The 22208-nt window shown below is 41.4% G+C and overlaps 1 protein-coding gene across 4 annotated transcripts in view; it reads right to left on the reverse strand.

Moving 5' to 3' along the window:
• The window catches only part of LOC105938790 (multiple epidermal growth factor-like domains protein 11), a 142722-nt gene that overhangs the window by 22109 nt on the left and 98405 nt on the right, over positions 1 to 22208 (reverse strand). For all 4 annotated transcript variants that reach the window (XM_036135830.1, XM_036135833.1, XM_036135832.1 and 1 more), the window contains exons 9-13: positions 20358 to 20570; positions 19962 to 20136; positions 13418 to 13538; positions 11864 to 12027; positions 10282 to 10384 (exon numbers count right to left, since the gene is read on the reverse strand). In XM_036135830.1, the coding sequence (XP_035991723.1) occupies positions 10282 to 10384; positions 11864 to 12027; positions 13418 to 13538; positions 19962 to 20136; positions 20358 to 20570 (776 nt within the window). The remainder of the gene's footprint in view (positions 1 to 10281; positions 10385 to 11863; positions 12028 to 13417; positions 13539 to 19961; positions 20137 to 20357; positions 20571 to 22208) is intronic.

Raw genomic sequence — 22208 nt, forward strand, 5'->3', positions numbered from 1 at the left:
TGATACAAATATAAAAATAAAATAGTGCACAGTAACAAGAAGTGCATAAGAAAGAAGAGAAAATACAGATTTTTGTTTCAGTTAACATATCATGCTCAAAACGGGGTAGGAAGAAGTGAGAACTTATAAACTCCTACCCCTAAACACTTGAGACTTTAGAGTTCTACTGTCATTAGAAAAAAAAAATCAAAATCAAAGTGGCAGTTTGAAGTAACAGTTACTAATATTTACCTATACATTTTCCCATTTTATGCTGGTTTATCTTTCTAAACCCTTACACCAAGTTATTATCTTCAATACACACCTTATTGCTTTCTGTCCCCATGTGTATATCTATTGAAAATTACCTCTTTGTACCTTCTTTTGAATTGTGTTAAACTATTGCTTTGTTTTAAATCTTCATGTAACTTATTCCATAACTTTACACCTTTAATTGAAATACAGAAGCTTTTCCTTGTTGTTCTAAAATTGCGGATCTTGAAGATTGAGTGACCCCTTAAGTTATACCCCCCTTCTCTTTCAGAAAACGTGCTCTGTATGTGCTCAGGTAACAACTTCTTTGATACCTTGAACATAAATTGAGCCATTTTAAATTCTACAAGGTCGTCAAATTTGAGAATTCTGGATATTATGAAGAGCGGGTTTGTGTGCTCATAATAACCGACATTATGGATGATTCTAATGGCTCGTTTCTGTAGGACGGTTACCGGATGTAAAGAGCTCTTGTAATTAACTCCCCACACTTCACAGCAATATGATAAATATGGTAAAATCAGAGAGTTATATAGAGTATGAAGTGATTTAGCATTCAATACATGTCTAGCTCTGGCCAATATGGATATACTTCTACTGAGTTTACTCTGTAAATGTTGAATATGAGGTTTCCAACTGATTTTGTCATCTATTATTAAACCGAGGAACTTATTAGCAAAAACCCTTTCTAGAGTTACGTCCTCTATTTGAACTTGAATTTCAATATTTTTATAACTGTTCCCAAAGACCATGAATTTCGTCTTGTCCAAATTTAGGGATAATTTGTTATGGTCAAACCATATCTTTAACTTACTAATCTCTGAAGTGACTGTTGAGAGAAGATGCTCTAAATTATCTCCTGAGGCTAGAATATTTGTGTCATCAGCGAATAAGATAAATTTTAATGCATTGGACACTTTACTGATATCATTTATATAAAGATTAAATAAAATTGGTCCCAATACTGATCCTTGTGGTACTCCACAGACAGTCTCCTGCCAATCAGATTCCACATCTCCCAATTTCACAAATTGTTTCCGGCTCTTTAAATAACTCCTCATCCAGTCAGAAACTACTCCCCTAATTCCATAGCGTTCTAATTTTTTAAGTAGGATTTCATGATTTATTGTATCAAAAGCTTTCTTTAAATCTATAAATATCCCTACTGCCAGTTTCTTACTATCTATTGCGTTGGTTATTTCTTCTATTAAGTCAGTTACGGCCAGCGATGTTGACCGGTTTGCTCTGAATCCATATTGACTGCTGATAAGTAGCGAATGTTTTTCTATGAATTGTTCCAGTCTTTTCTTAAAGAGTTTTTCCAGGATTTTAGAAAATTGTGGGAGAAGAGAAACAGGCCTGTAGTTAGTGAAGAGGTGTTTGTTGCCAGTTTTATACATTGGTTTGACCTTCGCTATTTTCATTTTGTTGGGAAATGATCCTGTTTGAAATGATAAATTGCAAATATAAGTTAGTGGTTTAGAGATTCCTTTAATTACTATTTTAATAGTTTTCATGTCCAGATCATCACAGTCAGTGGAAGTCTTATTTGTACAGTTATTCACAATGTTTATGATTTCTTCTTCTAGTACAGGGTTGAGATATAAGGAGCTGGGATTATTCTCAATTAGATATTGCTGAGTTGCAGTTTTTGTAGTCGGTATTTTTTCTGCTAGTTGAGGTCCTATATTAACAAAAAATCTATTAAATTTATTGACGACACTTTTCAAATCAGTTATATTCTGTTCATTATCTATAAAATAGTCTGGATATTTGTTATTGTTAACTTTTCTAATGACTCTATTTAAAATATTCCATGTTTCCTTAATGTTGTTTTTATTCCTATCCAGTAATTTATAATAATAGTCCTTTTTACATGTTTTTATGATATTAGTTAACTTATTTTTATATTTCTTATATTTGTTTTCTGATTCAGACGTTCTATGTTTTAGAAATTCTCTATAAAGTTTGTTTTTCTTTTTACATGCCTTTTGTATTCCTTTTGTGATCCACTGTTCATTTTTTTGATTGCTTTTCCTGTTATATTGTTTGATTGGGCAGTGCTTGTTATATAATATTTTAAATATTTTTAAAAATTCATCATATGCTGAATTCACATCATTCATTTTATATATTAATCTCCAATCATAGGCCAACAACTCGGCTTCTAGAGCTCTTAGTGTCTCTTCAGACGTAACCCGTTTGTAATGCGTCTCTATTTTTTGATTGTCTGTTTTGCACTTACAGTCGTAGACTATGAACACTGGTAAGTGATCGGTTATGTCATTCATTAATATTCCACTAGTTAAATTATTTTCCAGCACATTTGTAAAAATATTATCAATTAAGGTAGCGCAGTGCGATGTAATGCGACTGGGCCTGGTGATTTTAGGATACAAGCTTAAACTGAACATGGTGTTAATAAATTCTTCAGTCATTCTATGTCTATTTGGATTGAGAAGGTCAATATTGAAATCCCCACAGAAAAATATTATTTTTTGATTAATTGTTATAAATTTTTCTTCTATCCAGTTGTTGAATACTTCAATGTTTGATCCAGGGGCTCTATAAATGCAACTCACTAAGACATTTTTCCTTTTTTCCATGAGTATTTCTATAGTCACACATTCAAACATGTTGTCCATCACAGTTGACATTGTTTCAATCAACTTATAATTAATCTTCTTATCAACATATAAAGCTACTCCTCCTCCATTTTTGTTTTCTCTGTTCTTACAAACCATTTCATAACCATTGATTTCAAAGTCTATGCCCTTATCACTATTGAGCCAAGTTTCTGATAAGGCAATAACATTGAATGTCTGTGAAAGTTGTTGGAGGTATTGTTTGATGCTGTCAAAATTTGCATAGAGGCTTCTGCTATTAAAGTGAATTATTGACAGCTTTTGTTCCATTTTAATGCTGTTATTGAACTGATCATCACTGTAATAGTGACAACTATCATTGCTGACATTATAGAAGTTGTTATCAGGATCAATGTCAATTTCAATATCTTGCTGATGATAGTTTCTGTGTTGGAATACGGGTAGCTCTATATCCTCATAGGCCGTGATATGTTGCATGTTTCTCATTCAGAAGTGAACGTCAGCTATGTCTGGCTGTCTGTCATACATTGTTGGATAATTTAGGGGTACTAGTACGTGGATGGGTGATCAACTTATCATAACGTAGGTAAGCAATGTCCCCTCTTTGACGTGCTGCTTTTAAGTCCGGCATTAGTTCCGCCCTCCTTTTCCTTACTGCATCCGTGAAGTCTTCGTTAATAAAAATCTTAGATCCCTTAAGTGCCTTGGTGCTCTGCAGAATAGTTGATCTGTCCTTGTATCGTAAAAATTATGCTAATATATGCTAAAAGGAGAGCCTCATTCTTTAAACGCACACGTCTTCCGTGGCTGCAGGACGAGGCGCAGAGACGGGCGGCCGTGATTAACGATCACTTTCATTATTGATCCGTATTTATTGGAGATTTGTTCTGTTAAATGTCAGGACGGAGAACAACATCCTTAATTTTTAATGAGAATAATAGAAAACAGAGTTAAAGGTTGTGAAGCTGATTCATTTGACTGGAGCTTCGCAGATGAAGCCCAGCAGAGCCGGTCCAGAAGATGAGCTAAATTCTCATTTAGCTCATCTTCAGCAGCAAAAGTGTCTGCAGAGAACAAATATGAAATAAACATGAGCGTCGCCCCACAGCTGTTTATATTAACTAGATCTGTGGAAGTCATAACATCTGAAACTCTGCTTTAAATGTTCGCCGACTTTCAGAAGTATTCACACCCACACCCATTCTATGTGATCAGAACTTCCATCCAGCCTTCAGCTCATGACCAGCTGCCCGGTCCCTGCTGCAGAAAAGCATCCCACAGCATGATGCTGCCACTGCCATGTTTCTCTGTGGCAGGGGTGTCAAACATATGGCCCGCGGGCCGGATCCGGCCCGCCGAACAATTTTGTCCGGCCCTGTGGCTAAATGCATTATCATTATTAAAAAAAAAATACATTTTTCTTCCCCCCCCCAGTGTCCTGTCTGGCAATGGTCTTAATGGCAAAAAGAGCTCATCAGATTTGACTTTCACAAGTGGAGCAGTACGGTTTTTGCCATAGTGCGCTGCTTGATTTATGAATGTGAATAGTTTTATTATGATTCATGCGGGGAATATTTTATCTGTTTAATGTATTTTATCATGCAGGACAGTGTTTTTAAGTTCCAAAAAATGTGAATAAATGTTTTTCAACATTGTACAATCACTGTGATCAGTTCTTATGCATAATGCACAAGTAAATGTTTAACTAAGTATTGTTGAAATTGCACATATTTTTCTTAAAAACGCTGAGGTTATTCATAATATATTGTGTAAAAGTGAAATTAATTTAATATAAAAATCAACAAGTCCACTTTTATTAGTTCTATTTAATCTTGCAATGAGTTTACTCGTGTGGCCCTCTTGAGATCAGATTAAGCTGTATGCGGCCCCTCAATCAAAATGAGTTTGACATCCCTGCTCTGTGGGAACGACGTGTTCAGGGAAATAGGACGCTTCAGTTTTCATCCACTCATAACATTTTGCATGTTGGGCAAAAACCTTCATTTGTGCACGAACAGCAGATGTTCTGTGCATCTCTGCAGCTCCTCCAGAACCACCACCGTCCTCCTGCCTGCTTCTCTGATGAATGCTCACCTGGTCCTGCTTCAAACTGGACCAGAACTTTCTCCCACACAGATGGACTCTGGTCACTGAAGAACTGGATTTTATTTGGGGGTGTCAGAGTAGGAAGTGGATGAGTATAAATGCACACCACACTTTTCAGATTTCAGTTTGTAAAGAATGTTGAAAACCATCAATTATCCCCACAAAACACTTTGGAGTTTGTGGCTGTAACGTTACAAACTGTATAAAAGTTAAAAGGGTGTGAAAACTTTAGCAAGGCTCTCTAAATATGTGACCACGCTGTAAAGTTTAGCGGATATTTACAGCGGATTTAGACCAGATTAAATTATTTTAATCTAATTTTTAAGAGTTTCAAACGGCAGCAGTAAGCAGAGAGGAGAGGATCGGTGGTTTGGACAGACGTGTCCAAAGTGCGGCCCGGGGGCCATTTGTGGCCCCTGGACTCATTCTGGGCGGCCCCTCCAACAGTATTTCATGAAAGGTTTGGTCCACCAGCACAGGAGGCTGATGCAGATGGAAACTTTTAGTTTTTAATTAGGTCAAAATTATTACAAAAAGTTCAAATCCTACAATAGAAAATGTTAAGTACAACACAAAGTATTCAACTTTTAATAAACACACTTTTGACATTCTCTTCAATTTCATAGTAACATCTATCCAGTGATATTTAATTACTCAAATTCAGACTTTGGTGCATTAAAATCTGCTTTGAATTAAATTATTAAAATGTGCTAATTACAACAAGTGTTTTCGTAGAACAACTGAGCCAAATATTGTTCTTATATTGTTAGACCAAAAAGAGTTTATTATTGTTAGAGAGTCAAATTAAATAATTCAAAATAATTTGCAAACTGGATGACCATCATTTAATACGACAAATGAGCAAAACTCCTTTTTTACCCTTTAAAATTTTTTACATAATAGTTTTGGTTAAAAAAAAATTGTTTTTTTGGCCCTCGAGTTCCTTTAACTGGACAATTTTGGCCCCTGTACTGAAAAGTTTGGACACCCGTGGTCTACGAGCTTTGGTCCAATTGGTGCTGGACGGAGACGGACAGAACCATGTGTGGTAAAGCCGAGCACAGCGGATCGGCACCAACATCACAAGCTGTCATGCATGGCGGTGGACGGATGATGATCTGGGCTGGTTCTGCAGCCTCAGGACCAGAACCTCTCAGTAGGCTGCTGGATCAGGAGGTTCTGCTGTGTTGTTCAGTGAATTACGATCATGTCATGAAACCGTTTCCCAGCACCAGTCTTCCCCTCAGCGCCGATAATCTTCTATACGGAACGAAACGACGTGAATCTAACTATTTGGACCTCTTTCCTGCGACGTTCTGGCCCGGTACTCCTGCACCAGAGTGTCTCCCTCTTTCATCAGTCTTACATCCGCAGCGCGCCCCTGTCTCTGTGCGTCCTTGGAGGCAGGAATCAGTCGGCACAAAAGCTGGTTCTGTAGGACGGATCAGAGCCGGCGCTGCTCACAGGGGACAGTCTGGAGACGGCGGCCCAGGAGACGCGCGTCACATCTGAGTTTTTCCACACAAAGAGGTTTACCAGCAGCTCCTCGTTCAGAAGGTGGAGACGGAGGCCGTCTGCCCCCCCGCGGAGCTGCAGCTGCTGAACGAGCAGCTCATTAGAAACCTCCTTTGACTTAGAATATGAGAGAATATGAAAGAATATGAGAGTGATGCACAGGCAGCCGGGCTCCTGCTGCAGAGGGGGGGGGGGGGGGGGGGGGGCTTCAGGGGTTCTGTTCGCAGCGAAGTTTAAACAAAGGGGAGGAAGATGAAGAGGAATGAAATGTTCCTCAGCAAACACTTTAAAAAGTTTTCCAGCGTATTTGTCATGATTTCGGCACTGTTGCCTGGTCTGATCTCTCATGTCACACACCTGTTCTAGCTCCGCCCGTTCCTCATCACTTCAGATCTGTTCCACCTGTTCTCACTAGTATATAACCAGCTCTAAGACCAGGCAACAGTGCCAGTTTATTTCGATCCTAGTGTGAGACTTATTCCAGCGTTTATTATTCTGACTCCTGATCCTGACCTGTTTGCCTTTCGACCTCCGAGCCTGCTCACTCCTGTCTGATTCTGTTTGCCCGATCTGACCTCTGCCTGTCCTGACTACCCGCTGGATCTCTGCCCCGTGTACCGAACCTGGAACCGTGACCCGACTCCGTCCTGGATTATCCTTCGGTACCTCACTGGCTCTCTGATCTCCTGGCTCCGACCTTCGACCACGTCCCCGACTTCGGCTTCGCTCTACGGCTCATCCTGCTGACGTTTGCTCTCACGGTTCTGATCTCCTGCCTGTTCTCCGACCACCGAGTCACCCGCTGCTGGGACTTCATGAGCGGCAACCGCCGCAGCGAAGTGACGACCCGCCTGCTGGGACCCACTGGGGCTGAACTGAACATTAAGACCAGGTTAGTGACCGACACGTTTGTGTGCAAACACCTTCCGATAAGCGTGGTCACTAACCTGCCGTCTCCTTCTGCAGAGGATCCCGCTGTAGACGCTGACGCCTCCCGCTCCACACCTGATCTAAATAAACTGTTAAACTTGAACGGTTTGTCTGCCTTGAATTCTGGGTCCACCGGTTCTGAGCCTAACAGTATTCAGAAGGAAATTTATAAAAATGAATCCTGATGTTTCTGACAAGACCGGCTCATCAGAACCGGCAGAACAATTTTCATTGTTTATGACACTTCCTGAATATGTTCTGCAACGCGTCTCAGCGTGCCGGTCTGAACCCACCATGACGAGCAAAGTGAGTCAGAACCTCCAGGCATCCAGAGAAAAACCCTTAAAGTAAAAAAAAATACTTTATTTTATTTTTTTGACCAAGACATGTCATTTAAATCCCATATTAAACAGGTTTCCAGAGTTTCCTTTTTTCACCTCAGGAATATCGCCAAAATTAGAAACATTCTGTCTAGGAGTGATGCTGAAAAACTGGTCCATGCATTTGTTACTTCAAGGCTGGACTATTGTAATTCTTTACTATCAGGAAGTCCACAAAATGCAGTTCAAAGTCTTCAGCTGATCCAAAATGCTGCAGCAAGAGTTCTGATGAAAATCAACCAGAGGGATCATATTTCTCCTATTTTAGCTTCCCTTCATTGGCTTTCTGTTAAATCAAGAATAGAATTTAAAATTCTTCTTCTCACATATAAAGCCCTTAATAATCAAGCTCCATCATATATCAGAGCTCTGATTGGTCCAGATGATGAGCCTGTTGTTTTAAAATACTTAACATAGGAAATCAGTTCAGGGTTTTAATTAAAGAATGAATATATTTTTGCTTTTAAGGCTTAATACAATCCAATTTTTCAAAGAAAATGCCAGATTCTGACAAACAGAATAATCCTTACACTGCTGCTGTCATCCTTTGTGGAAATGTTTTGCATGTATTGAAAGAAACCACCAAAGGAAAAAGCGCTAAAGCTGCCTTTTTTGTTACTTTTACACATCAAAACCTGTTTAGTTATATTACGTGAAATATCTGCAGCTTAACAACAAACTGGACCAATAAAGCAGATTTAGATTCTTTAGCATTCTGGGCCTAAGTTATTCAGTTATTAAAGTTATTCCTTTAAACGAATGAGGGATGCTTCTGGTAAAAACCCGACAGAAACAGGCTGCATTCGGTGAAACAAAGCTGAACCAGGAGGACTTTCCTTCAGCTGAAGCCACAGATTGTAGAAATGTTAGAGATGCTAAAAAAGGATCCTCCATCATCCACGGTTCTGGGTTCTGGTGCCTGGCATGGAGGCGCCCGGACTCCGTCCTTCAGTAAGCCTTACAGCTGACGTGGAGGCGGCGTCTCCCTGCCGGCGGGTCAGAACCAGGAGGCCGGAGCTGCTCGGCTCACACGGACGTTTCTGCAGCGGCGTTATTGAACGTAACTCAGCCGAGCTTGAGTCTTCATCAGGTTTTGAATTATAGGTTTTGAATGTTCAGTGTGTCGTATCGATCTGTTGTCTGCTCTAACGTTTCTCTCTCTGCCCTCCTGGGATGTGTTTTCCTTCGCATCGGCAAGAAAAACATTAACCAGGACAATAAATCGCCAGACAATTATCCGATGAAATCATCCGTTTCCTCCTCATTCTGCAACGTGTCCCACAGACAAACTGAGATGTTTAGCAGATCCAACACACCCTTTTATTGATCCTGATTGGTTATCAGTGTTAACGGCTTATTTCTTTTAAACTATTGCAAAAGTATTCACCCCCCTCCTTCCACCTTTGGCTTTTTACCTTATTTTATGTGATAAATCTGCAAAAATGAGTCCAAGTTGGTGAAGTGAAAAATATAAAAAAGATTAGAAAAAAGGAAAATGGAAGAGTGGTCAGGATAAAAAAACATTAATTACTGTTAAAAATATGAGTTTGCCAAAAGGCACATCGACAGCTCCCCTGATGTTGGAGTTTTCAGTTATTTTGTCCTATTTGTTGTTTGCTTCACAATAAAAAGGAATTCATCTTCAAAGCAAACTCTCAAACAATCAATTTTAACTCCAGGTTGGGAGGAAACAAAACACGAAAGATGCTAAGGGGGGTGAATAATTTTGCAGGCCGCTGTAACCTTAAAATTTTGATCTATCTGATAATAGATCTAAACAAAGTTCTTTAAGAACACGGTGCGGCGACATGGAGGACCAGAGAAGAAGAAGCTGCTGCAGGTGTGAGAATCTATCAGCAGCGTATGAAACGTATCTGAGTTCATAAGATTTAAACCACAGGGCTGTTTAATGAATTCAGAACAGTGTTTTATTTAAAAAAGATTGATTTAGTTTAAAAAATGCATTTTTTGTTTTAAAAAAAATATCTGGAAGCAACTCCTGCACAACCTTCTCCTGCTTCACCACCAGGGCTTGAAAACCGTCTTCCTGTGAAATGGTGACACTACTTCACCTTCCTGTGAAAACACGGCAGCACATCCTGCTAATGCTGCAGGTTTCACCACGTTGTGTTCATCAGCTTCTCAGAAGACGGCCGTGCCAGATGTTTACGAGCCTCCGCCATCAGGTTTAGCCTCGATGTCTGTGAGAAAATCTGTTTCCAGCTCATGATCCAGCATGATGTATATATCCTCATCCTCCTCTCCTCCTATAAGGGCAGGTATTTTCCTACACAGCCCAACAGGCCCAGCTTCACTCACATCTTCTAGCAAGCAGCACAGCTGAACCTGGGTGCAATCTGGAGGTGTGCGTCCTCCCCCCCAGCATGAAGCCCAGAGCAGCCTGGTTTTAAGGAGCTAAAGCCTATGCCGGTGTGTGGGAAGCGTTCTAACGGCGTTACCTGTTGCTCTAAACGGATCGGAGCGGAACTCACCGGTCCAACCAGCGAGGCAGCGGCAGGTTCCGGTCAGCGGATCACAGCCGTCGGCGTGCACACAGTCACATGTCTCCCGGCAGTCCAAGCCGTACGATCCCTCCTGCGAGCAGAGTGAGGACAACATGAAAAACAGAACATCTGGACCTGTGGAGGTGGCAGAACCTCATGTCAGGAAAGGTTCTGACGGCGCAGAACATACCAGAACCGGAAGACGTGGTCATACTATCAGAGTTCCACTAGTTGTTTATGGTCTGAGCTGCTCCCAGACGGTTCTGATACAGGGTTTTGGACTCAGTTACTGGTGGAACTCATACATGTTCCTCATGTCTGCATTAATCTTATTAATCTCAATGACTTCATTGCTGTGATCGGACCCTGGGGTTCTACGACCCGGGGAACCACAAAACCTTCAGAGCTGAGAACGTCTGAGGATCTTCAGCCAGCAGAACCAAAAAACCCTGAAGAGCCAAATAGTTCTGTCTAAATAGAGACCCGAATGGGTAGAAGGACGGTGTGGGCCTCAGACGCTTCAGGTTTAATTCAATAAAATTTTATCTCTATATCTCCAATTCATGAATCATATCATCTCAAGTCTCTTTCCAGAGTCAGACTCCATCAGATCCTCCAGGTTGGTGAGAAAGTTTCCTCTCTAAGGAAACCCAGCAGGTTGCATCAAGTCTCTCCAAGCAGCATTCACTCCTCCTGAAAGAGCGTAGAGCCACAGTGGACAGTCGTCTGCATTGTTGATGGCTTTGCAGCAATCCCTCATACTGAGCATGCATGAAGCGACAGTGGAGAGGAAAACTCCCCTTTAACAGGGAGGAGAACCTCCAGCAGAACCAGAACCAGGCTCAGTGTGAACGCTCATCTGCCTCCACCCACTGGGGCTTAGAGAAGACAGAGCAGAGACACAGAAAGCTCAGAAGCTCACATTGACCCAGGAGTACTTTCTACGTTAGATGGTAATAGAGGATGATCTTAGACTTAGACTTTCTTTACTGTCATTTTGTATGCACAGAGTGCATACAGAACGAAATTTCGTTTTCATATAGCTCAGAAAAATTGTAACTCTACAGGATATGTTGCTGTGAATTTACAGTACAGGATTAAAATGCAGTAATAAATTGCAGTAATTTACAGGATAAATTCCAATTGATTTCCAGATAAAGTGCAGCAGTGATTTAACAGTAGACAGGGGAGGCAGGGGATCTGCCTCCCCTGATGATGTCACAGCTAACAGAACACCAGACCAGGTGTACCTTCTATGAAGAGAAAAATGACAGAGAACAAAAAGTTAAAAGCTGAAATAACAACAAACAATGCAGATTGGAGAGCAGTAGGAGAACTCAGCAGAGAGAGAGAAATAGATCCTGATGTCCTCCAGCAGCCTAAGCCTATAGCAGCATAACTATAGAGGTAGCTCAGGGTAACATGAGCCACTCTGACTAAAAGCTTTGTCACAAAGGAAAGTATTATGATTAGTCTTAAAAGTAGACGGGGTGTCTGCCTCACGGACCAAAACTGGGACTTGTGGGATCCATCTTTCATGTCAGAAATGGAGAAATGATCAAAGACTTACGGGACATGGGGCGTCGCAGTACTCCCCCCTCCAGCCCGGCGAGCAGGTGCAGGTTCCGTTGACGGGGTCGCAGGCCGCCTCGTTGGCGCACTGACACGTCTGGTTGCAGGTGAAACCCCAGGTGCCGCTGGAGCACGGGGCGGTGCAGTCCACGCCCTGCCAGCCTGCGGAAGACAAACACCGTCTTTTAGGGGACGATGCGCCGCTGGCTTCACGGCTCGGTAAGTGGAGATGAGGAGAGGATCTCAGACAGTTTGCAGAAACCACAGACAGACTTTTAAAAATCACCTAAAAAAACTGACTTCCTGCAAACATTGCTGAGTGAGCTCAGGTGACAAACTGGACCCAACGAGTCCAGCAGCAACGTGAGGAAACGCTCCATCCAGTTTATCACCGCAGGGGAAATGTGCAAACTAAGCAGAGCAGCAGGGATCTGCTTTCTATGCGTGGCTCCAGGGCCCTCCAGCTCTAAAACTAACAAGGCCACTTCTTATTCTAATTTCAGCCTGATTATTAATGTCTGAAATTAAAATCGTTTCCTTCAAACATGCAAAGCAGCAACAACAACATAGATGGGCAGAATGGATCCAGAGAGCGAGAGAAACCGGGTCGATCTAGAAACCCAACTCTGAACTCTGAGGGAAGAAGAAGTGAAATACGATCCTGATTCTCACAGGTCTGCCTGATAAATTAAAGATCTGATGGTTTAATGGGGGGGGAGGGGGGGGGGGGGCAGCTGTGCTGACTGATGTCTCTGCAGCTCCGGTTCAACATCAGTGTCGGTTAAATATGACCTGAGAATACAGACAGAACCGGGTTGGTTTGGATGGATTCTATTAGACCTGATAGTCAGGTTATCTTTGTCCGTCATAAACATTCATTAAATAACCTTCACTTTATTAACATGATGGTTTATGTCCACTTTAGGTTTAACAGAGAACGGACCGGTCACACCCAGTTCTGACACCCTCACTGCTCAACATCTGCTGATTGAAGAACCTTCCAGAACCACGGCACGTTTCTCGCTTTGTTCACTTTCAGCATCAGATTTATTTATAATTCATAAATACAACCAAGCTGGCCTGTGAACATTTCCCTCTAATATGTGCTCTGAACTAAGTTGGAAGTTGTAAATTGGGCCAAAGCGAGTCAGAACCAGGCTTGTGTTATCTCTGAACTGCTCGTCTTCTCTCGTCCAAACAAGCTGCTGGTCCTGCACTCTGTTTCATCATCCTCCCCTTTAATTACCTTTGTTCCCACACCGAATCTGTGCCACATAAATATTTAAACAGTCAGATATTAAAAGTTATAAAGTGGAAACACAATACAGAACATGATGAAAGGTCCTGGACAACATCAGTGGTGGTGCTGAAAGGTTTGACCCGGGACGTTGCATTATTATTTTAGGAACGATGAATTCTGGGTTACATGAATAAATCCTCCATCCTCCTCCTGGCTGGCTGCCGTTTAAATGAACCCGCTGCAGGTTTGGAGTCAGAACCGTGTGGGAACGTCAATCTGAACCTGAAACGGGACGGAGACGAGGAGCCCAACCTTCTCTGCAGGTGCAGGAGCCGTCGGTGTGCGAGCAGGAGATCTCGTTGTGGCAGGAGCACGAGGAGGTGCAGTTGGTGCCGTAGAGACCCAGAGGACAGCTGATGGAGCAGTCGTCTCCCTGAGGACAACGGAGACACAAACAGAGACTCTGAATCACGTCCGGCACGCCCGCCTGCGCCCAGGTCCGGACCGAAGCGTCGTTTTCTGACAGGGATGGCGTTTGCCCAAACGGATCAGGACTAATAAACCTTTTTCCCTGCTTGTACTCCTGTGCGGTTTAGAGCTGATGAAAAGTTTTCTCCATCATTTCCTGCTCCTGCAGCTCACTGCAGGCGTTGAGGTCTTACTCAGACTGTCTCTTAAAACCCATTACAAGCCCACGAGTGCATTTAATTTGTTAGCACTGATGCAATAAAGCAGCAGATGAAGTAGGAAGGAGGAGATGATCGGCGCTGATGGCCTCCCTGCAGAGCGACATGATGGCTCTGCTTGTCCAATCAAAGCGGGACACAGCTGCCGCTCCATCAGGGCGTCTAACCTCATTCAGGCCTGCTGGCACGCTGCGCCGGACTGACTGCGCCTCCTGCACCGATCAGGGCCTTCAGCTTGTAAACTCCGTTAATTAAGGCTGCCCGCTTCCAACCTGCTGCCTTTAAATTACTATTAATCTAATATTCACAAAGCCAGCCCAACGCGCGCCGAGAGGAAAGCACGGCGGACTTATTAAAAAGTTGGTGAATCGAGGACTTTGTAAAAACTTTGGTAATAAATAACCTGCATGGGCTCAATAATGAAAGTCATCAAGGTGCGACAGGTGACCTCCGCAACAATGATCGCAGACAGACCAATCAATTCTGATATTTATCATGTAATCAGGATTTTTCTTTGTTTCACCAGAAAATAAAACAAACTGAGCTACTTTTTCAGAAATAACTCTATATTTTAACGCTGTTTGCTCAAAATAAATCTAAAATCCAGGCGTCTTCTAATTAAAGAGCAACAAAAGTGTCCAGCTCGTCCGTCCCCCATGGATATATTCCGTCTCGCTGATGAATTTCCACCTACAGCACCTGCAGGAAGCTTCTCACAGGTCGGCCGGGTTAACGAGGACGTCCTGTCAAACTCTCACGCTCTGCCGCCTAATATTTTCTTTTCTTCTCTTAAAATCTGAGGAAATCATCATTAAACTAAACACTGGGCAGAGAAAGCGCCGCACAGAAACACAAAGCAGACATGAAGGGTCCTCATTCCACGTTGCAGCAGCATCAAAACTGTGGGATTCAGTGATAAATGGATTATTTTTCAGATTAAAACGGTTTCTGCCTCTTGGTAAAAAATAATTAGATTTTGTAAAGTGGTACAGGTGGTTGTTACCTTGAGAAAAAGAATCAATCATCTTTATTGTCATTATGTGACCGTAATGAATTTCTGGTGAGACAGTCTCAGAATTCACTAGCGCACAAATCAAGACATAATGTTCAAGTTGAATTAACCGACACAAACTATTTAGGTTTTAAACGCTGTGTTAAGCACATTGCTGACGTCTACATGATGTTTAATGATTAGAGCTTTACCAACATATAACAGAAATGCCTTTACTGTCCCACAAAGGATTTGGTAGTAGTAGAAGAGGGGAAATACTGTGCAATTATTATTAGACGATAAGGCATATTCATGCACATAAATGTTCAATTTAAAATAAGAAAACCAGCAGAAAATTACGGAACGATGCAGAAAACTGTGATGTTTGGATCAAGAACACGAGCAACCAGTACCCCGCTGATGATTAGGAAACCCTACTCCTGCCTTTTTTTTTTAGAAGTACATGAATAATAAATTAAAATGCAACAAGAGGACATAAAATTCATCAGGTTTACAAATTCGTTTGAAGGTTTTTTGGCATCTACTCTGTAGTTTCCATCAATGCTCTCAAACTCTTGTTTAATTTGCAACACATTGAAAACATTTCGTCTTAAAACTGAATCCATTCGTCATTTAAATTCCATCCGTTGGACAAGAAACAACGGATGGACACAGGCCGACCGTCCTGAAGCCTTATCGCCTTAAAGGATGAGAGATTCTGTGATTCGTTAAAGACAGAAACATTCGGTTTAATTGAAGCTTTCCTCTATTTCAGAGGCTCTAAATCCAACTTAAGGAACTAACAAGGCATCTTCTGTTGGAAGAATAGATTTAAGACCTCAGGTCAGACGTACATGTTTACAGATATCGATCCGACTGTCCGATCTGGGGACAATACTCCAAATAAATTCTCTTTAAAGCTGGTTGCTCATCCACACAGGGGCCACCAAAGTGGGAGCTTCCAGGGCACCATCAATTCTCCCTGAATCAATAACTCTGAATTTAACCGCGACAAACCAAACACACATTCGTCTGCAGAGCCTCTTCCTGCTTTCATCTGCTGAAATCTCTGATCTTCTCGGTCCAATTAGAAAAGCTGCTGTCATCTCCGTCCAGCCGGATCGGCCGGCAGCAGCGTGGTGGCCGGGGCCCCACGGCCCCAAAGGTTCACACACACACACACATCTATCCCTGAAATCACTTCAGAGTTTTTTTAATGGAATGTTTGGTCTGAAAAAAAGGTAGGTGATTCATTAACATGAAGTTTTCATTTAGTAAAAAAAAGAAAGAGGAAACCAGGGAACATGAAGCAAAAGATGTTAAACACCTGAAAGCTCAAAACTGGAGGAAAACTGTTGGTCAGAGACGGCGGCACAAAAGTGTACAGCTGATCTTTTTTTTTATTTCTTCAACAACAGGGAAAAGGATCCTAATGTAAATCGGACACATTTTGTTCTTCATATTTTGTCTAATTCAAAACACAAACTTTGCTGCTTTTATGTGACAGAACAACACAAAGTGGTGAATATCTGAAAGTAAAGAAAAAGGATTCATGGTTTCATCGGGTTTTTAATTTGCTGCACAGCTGGATTCAGCCCCGTTACTCTGGTACCACCAAGAGCCCCACAGAAGTCTCCTAACTGCTGGACAGAGGTTCCTTCCAGAACATTACAGAACCAGCATCATGGAGACCAAGGAACCCAACAGACAGATAAGGTAAAAAGTTCAGTCCAGCTTAAAGCAGTATCAGGTTCTACAGCTGTGAACATCAAAGCTGTAGAACCTGATACTTACTGAAAGTTCTGATCAGTCCATGATCTGGACCTGGAGAAAGGACCTACCAGGACATGGACGTCCACCTGGACTGACACGGCGTGTAGAAACCTCCCCTGAAAGGGAGCGTTGCTTCATACCAGAACAGAACAATAATCAGCACTTTCACAGTCATCGGTGGTTTGAAACATACCTTTAAAAAAAAAAAGCCCCGTTTTCTGTTTGTGTGAAACACAGAAAGCTTGCAGATAGCAGGTTCTCCTCGCTGTGCTGCCGTCTCTAGCTGACCCACATCACAGGTCCGCACCTGCAGAACTCCTCCTAACCAGCCATGCAGCTCGTAGACGAAAGCTGCTGCGTCAACAGCACCAGATCCATCAACCTGGTTGTCTGGAGGTGCATGTTCTGCACCTGCACGTCCACACGATGGCCGGAAACCAGCTTAATTATTCACAGCAAAGACACTGAGCTTCTGCACCAGCAGCTCCGGGGCCATTACAGTACAGCTCCCATGTTTCTGAGGAAATCCCTTTGATTTCTTGCAGCTGAAGCCTCTGTTTGCTCGGATCGGACCAACAGCTGACGCAACCTGGTGAGACTGAAACCGTCTGACAGACATCGGAGACGTTCATTAGGCCAGTTTGAGTCAACAGCAGCATGTCTGGATCAAAGACATCCAGCTTCTATAAAGACTTCGGAAAATAAGGAGTTTTTTCCCGCTCCTCGTTATTTATCGTCTCATCAACTAATGACATCTAATTAGATAGTTAAGCACATAATTAGAAAATTATACAGCAAAGTTAAAGGTTCTATTGCATTATGGGTAAGCAATGGCATCAAATAAATATGTGAGGTCCTCAGTGACCCCACTAACCCAGCCTCTATGATGGCTGCGACTGATCCTCTTCACGGTTTTAAAGTCTCTTCCTTTTAACGAGATGTTTGAATTTTACTGTTATTCTTCGATTTGTATTATTTCCTGTAAAACACTTTAAATCACGTTGTTGGTTAAGCTGGAAATATACAAAGGAGCCACTCTTCACTGTTTAAAGCTGAGTGAGAAACTGAAACCACATTTTGTAATAATTATGGCAAAAGGTAATAAAATCCATGAACGCATTTTGTAATCGTTTCTACCCATTATTATAGGGCTGGACGACAAGTTAATATCAATATATATCAATATATATAACGATAGACGTATATAGATGATAGAAATAAAAGGGTCAATAAAAAGTTCAATAGAATAACAGTTTTTCTTACTTTTGCATTCTAGCCTATCATTTAGGTTAATATTACATCATTACATCCTCCAATCACCAACACAGACCCAGGAACCAAGCTCCGCCCCCTTTAGAGCTCAGGGAGCATGCATTCTTTTTTCTTTTTTAAAAACTTGCAGTTTTGGTAAAAAGTTGGTTGAATAAAGGGTTGAGTTTGAATTCAGTGTTTGTGTCTGTATCTAAAAACAGGTTGCTAAGCAACAGCATAAAATGGCCATGGCTGCCCTTAAAATATATGTTTAGAATTTGTTGATAATTACCAATATCGATATGTTTTTTTTCTCTATCGTCCAGCCCTACATTATTATATTTTATTGTAATTGTTACAAAATGTGGAGGTTCCTAGTTTTTAAAAACAATAATGTAATAAATTTGGCACATTAAAGGTATACTATGCAACCGGGGTTGATTTTCCAGTGAGTCTCCCCCCAGAGGGCGAAAGTAAAAGTGCACTGTTGTAAAGATGCTCAGCTGTTCTGGTTTCTCCATCAAGCCAGGCGTGGTTGTTTTGAGCTTAGCAGACAGGCGAACGCAACGAAAAGTGGAAAAAACGGCAGTACAAACAATGACTAACACAGTGAAGGTATGAACATCAAGCTTCCCTCAGCGCTATCTTGGCGAGGCGGCCGCCGTCGCCGCCTCGCCAAGCCGCCGCCGCCTCCGCCGCCTCGCCAGTTTTTTTATTATTATTATTATTATTATTTTTTTTATGTTGGCGAGACGCTACCGCCACCGCCTCGCCAAGCCGCCGCCGCCTCTCCGCGGCCGCCGCGGTAGCGTCTCGCCAACATAAAAAAATAAAATAAAGCGGTTCCTTGTTTGTAAAAACGATAACGTAATAAATTTGGCGCATTAAGTAATAAACAACCACTAACCAGCTCTCTCTAGACACAGCCAGTAGTTTTTATTCAGGCTGCATGTGTGCAGCTTCCAGGACAAGCCAGTGAGCGATGGTGGTGTGGCCGTTCCTGAACAAACGTGGTTTGATATCTGCATCTGCTGCTAAGATTCGTGAACGACCCTTTCACTGTCAGTAAAGTGGATAATTTTCCACTAACGTTGAAAATCAGAACGTCCTAAACTTAGTTTTCAGGTCGCTGGTGACTTACAGGCTGAGCTATCCATGGTGCTGAAAATATAACCACTTGTAGGTCGATCCGTCGATAAAATTACACATATAAGAACATTTAAATCTGTTTAATTTGCATTAAATTGTTAGATCAAACATTTCTGAGAAACATTAAGCTTTTTATTTTGCCTTTACAGCTCGGGTTGCCATTGTTCTGATAGTCCATGCATTTAAAACATGTAATTTATTGAACAGCGATTCAAAGATTTAAACATTTAGGATCCATAAGATGACAGTTATTACATTTAAATGTACTTGGATAGACGGAAAGACTAGTTTGTGATCGTTTAAGGTGGTAAATTATTACATAATCATTTTAAAAAAAGAGGAACAGCCGCATTTTGTATTAACAGCTCAAAATATAATAATGTGACTTAATGCATTTTGCAGTGATTATTACAAACGGCAGTTTTAGTGACGTTTTATAACATTTTGAAGCATGAATTTATGGCATGATTTCATAAAGCAGTGTTACGGGGAAGTTTTCACTAGAAGAAGGTGAAATATACCCTCTGGTCAGGATGTTAGCAATTATCCAGTATGATGGTGACCTGGATCATCACTATCTTCTTTTCGGATTCATTCTTTGTTAATTTCTTTTTTAAAAGCATGCATCATTTTCTTCTGGTTCCATCATGCATCACCTTGTGTCGGTCTGTAACATAAAATCCTGACAAAACACACTGAAGTTTATGGTCATGTGACAAAATGTGGAAGTAAAAGGGGAGTGAATACTTTTGTAAGGCGCTGGGGACTCCTCAAGACGCTCCTAAGCGAGCTGGAGAGTGTTGCTGAGGAGGAGGATGTCTGGGTTTCCCTACTAATGCTTTCACTATCAGAGGAGGTGAAATCCAGGGACTGGTTCATTTTTATTGACCTCTTGAACTTTATTCTAAATGTTCCACCTTTAAAAAAATGGCTGAAACATCCCCACATTGTTTACAGAGATCTGTGGCTCCACATCAGAAGGAAACCATCTCGTTTGCACACTTACTATGTATCCCGGCGCACAGATGCAGGCTCCGGTGACGCCGTCACAGTCGGCTCCGTTAGCGCAGCTACACGGCTCTTTGCAGCCCTCGCCGTAGTAACCAGCTGGGCAGGTCTCGTTGCAGTAAAGCCCCGCCCACCCGGCAGCACAGGTGCACTCCCCCGACAGAGGGTGGCAGCTGGGAGAGGAATGAGGGAGGGAGAGAAGCTTTTTGTATACGATGCATTCAGAAAAAAAAGCTTCGATTCAGCTGATTTCCTTCCAGCATGTAGACTGTTTTTTAAATCTTTCTCTGTAGATCAGATTTGCGAGATGTTTGGAAGCACGTTATATTCTGTAAAATGAATATACACGACCCAGTCCAGTCAGAGTAAACCTTGCTGCGTGCCGGGGACCTACCTGAGTGTGTTGTCGGCCTTGCAGGGGCAGTATTTGTCGCAGAAGAGTCCATAAAGGCCGACGGGACAGAAGCGGTCCTGGCAGCTTGGGCCCTTGAAGCCCTCGTTGCACAGGCAGGCCCCGTTGATGTGGTAGCATTTGGCCCTGTTCAGACAGTCGCACTTGTGAGCGCACTGCGGGCCGTACGTGCCGACCGGACATTGCTCCTGGCATCTGAAAACAGGAGCAGGACGTTATTTCCCAGCATGCTGTGGGGTTAGCGTTCTTCTGCTACACCCAGTTAGCATCTGCGACCCAATCTCTGGTCCTCTGGTTCTCCTTCCCTCTGATCAACCATGACCTCTGCAGACTGGGAACATCCTACAGAGCTGCAGAGGTTCTGACCCAGCAGAACTAACCGTCCCAGCTAAAGTAGCTCCAGTTCTCACACAGAACAAAAACAGAACATTCATTTATCCCAAACGCTTACAGGGAACCAGATAATCTCTGTTCCCGGTCCTCATTCTTTTTTCTGCTCCCTTTCATTCAGGATTTCAGAATGTTTGTTTTTATGTTTCATTGTTTTGTTTGAACACAACGGATGAAATAAAAATGTTAGATCGAAATAATAATGAATGTTATGATTGATCCGTTTACTTCCATGTTGGTTTTAAAGAGATTTAGCTTTCAGCTTTCCCTTTTCAGTCAATTTTAAAAACTTTAAAAAGTTCTGTCCAAAATAACCTGGCTTATTTACATTTTTAAATCTTTATGTCTCACACACACACACACACACACACACACACACACACACACACACACACACACACACACACACACACACACACACACACACACACACACACATAATATACATACATATTATATATATATATATATATATATAATATGTATGTGTATATATATATACATACATATTAGATATATATATATAATATATATATATATATATATAGATATATATATATACATACATATTATATATATAAATATCAGACTATATTATATACATACATATGTATATATATATGTATATATATATACACATAATATTATATATATATATATATATATATATTATATATATATATATATATATATATATATATATATATATATATATACCCCTATACAAATGAAGTAACAACATAAATTAAAACGTAATGTGACAACAAAAACCTGAAATATACATAAATTGTTGACAAAAATAAGGAAATAAAAAAGCCCAAATTTTGAAATAAATAAAAAAAAATACATAAAATATTGAAGTACAAAAAAATAAAAAAATAAAAAAAATAAAACTACATAAAATATTGAAGTCCAAAAAAAAAAGAAAGAAAATGAAAGCAAAAATTTTTACATAAAAAGAGCTAATCTTATTGAAAGTTTTATTTTAGGGCACAATCATTTAAAACAATGTGAACTAAACCGAAAATGACGGTGGTGGTTTATTGTTAAGATTATTGCTGATTTAATTTGGTGTGAACATGTTGGACCGCGGCGATGAAAGCGGCCGGACGTTTCTGTGTCAGCTGCAGATCCCGGCCCTGTGCAGCCGATCGGAGCGCGGCGCTGTCGGTAAAACATCTGACTTGCAGATGCACTCATTGGGAGCTTTATTAGATACAGCGTTATTAAATGAATGCAGTCGACAAGAAGGGTCGAGCAGTAAATCCTCCTTTATGAAGGCTTTTATTGGAAGTGTTGTCGCGCGGCGTAAATCCTGCAGCAGCAGCATTCTGCAGGCTGCCGTGCCGGGAAAACCTTTTATGGTGTTTATTAGCCGGGGCTCAGCCATATTAACGAGGTCCTGAAAATAATGGAAACACCTGCCAGGGGAACATGATGGGG

The sequence above is a fragment of the Fundulus heteroclitus genome, chromosome 4 (genome assembly GCF_011125445.2).
Source record: "Fundulus heteroclitus isolate FHET01 chromosome 4, MU-UCD_Fhet_4.1, whole genome shotgun sequence".
NCBI classification, from domain to species: Eukaryota; Metazoa; Chordata; class Actinopteri; order Cyprinodontiformes; family Fundulidae; genus Fundulus; species Fundulus heteroclitus.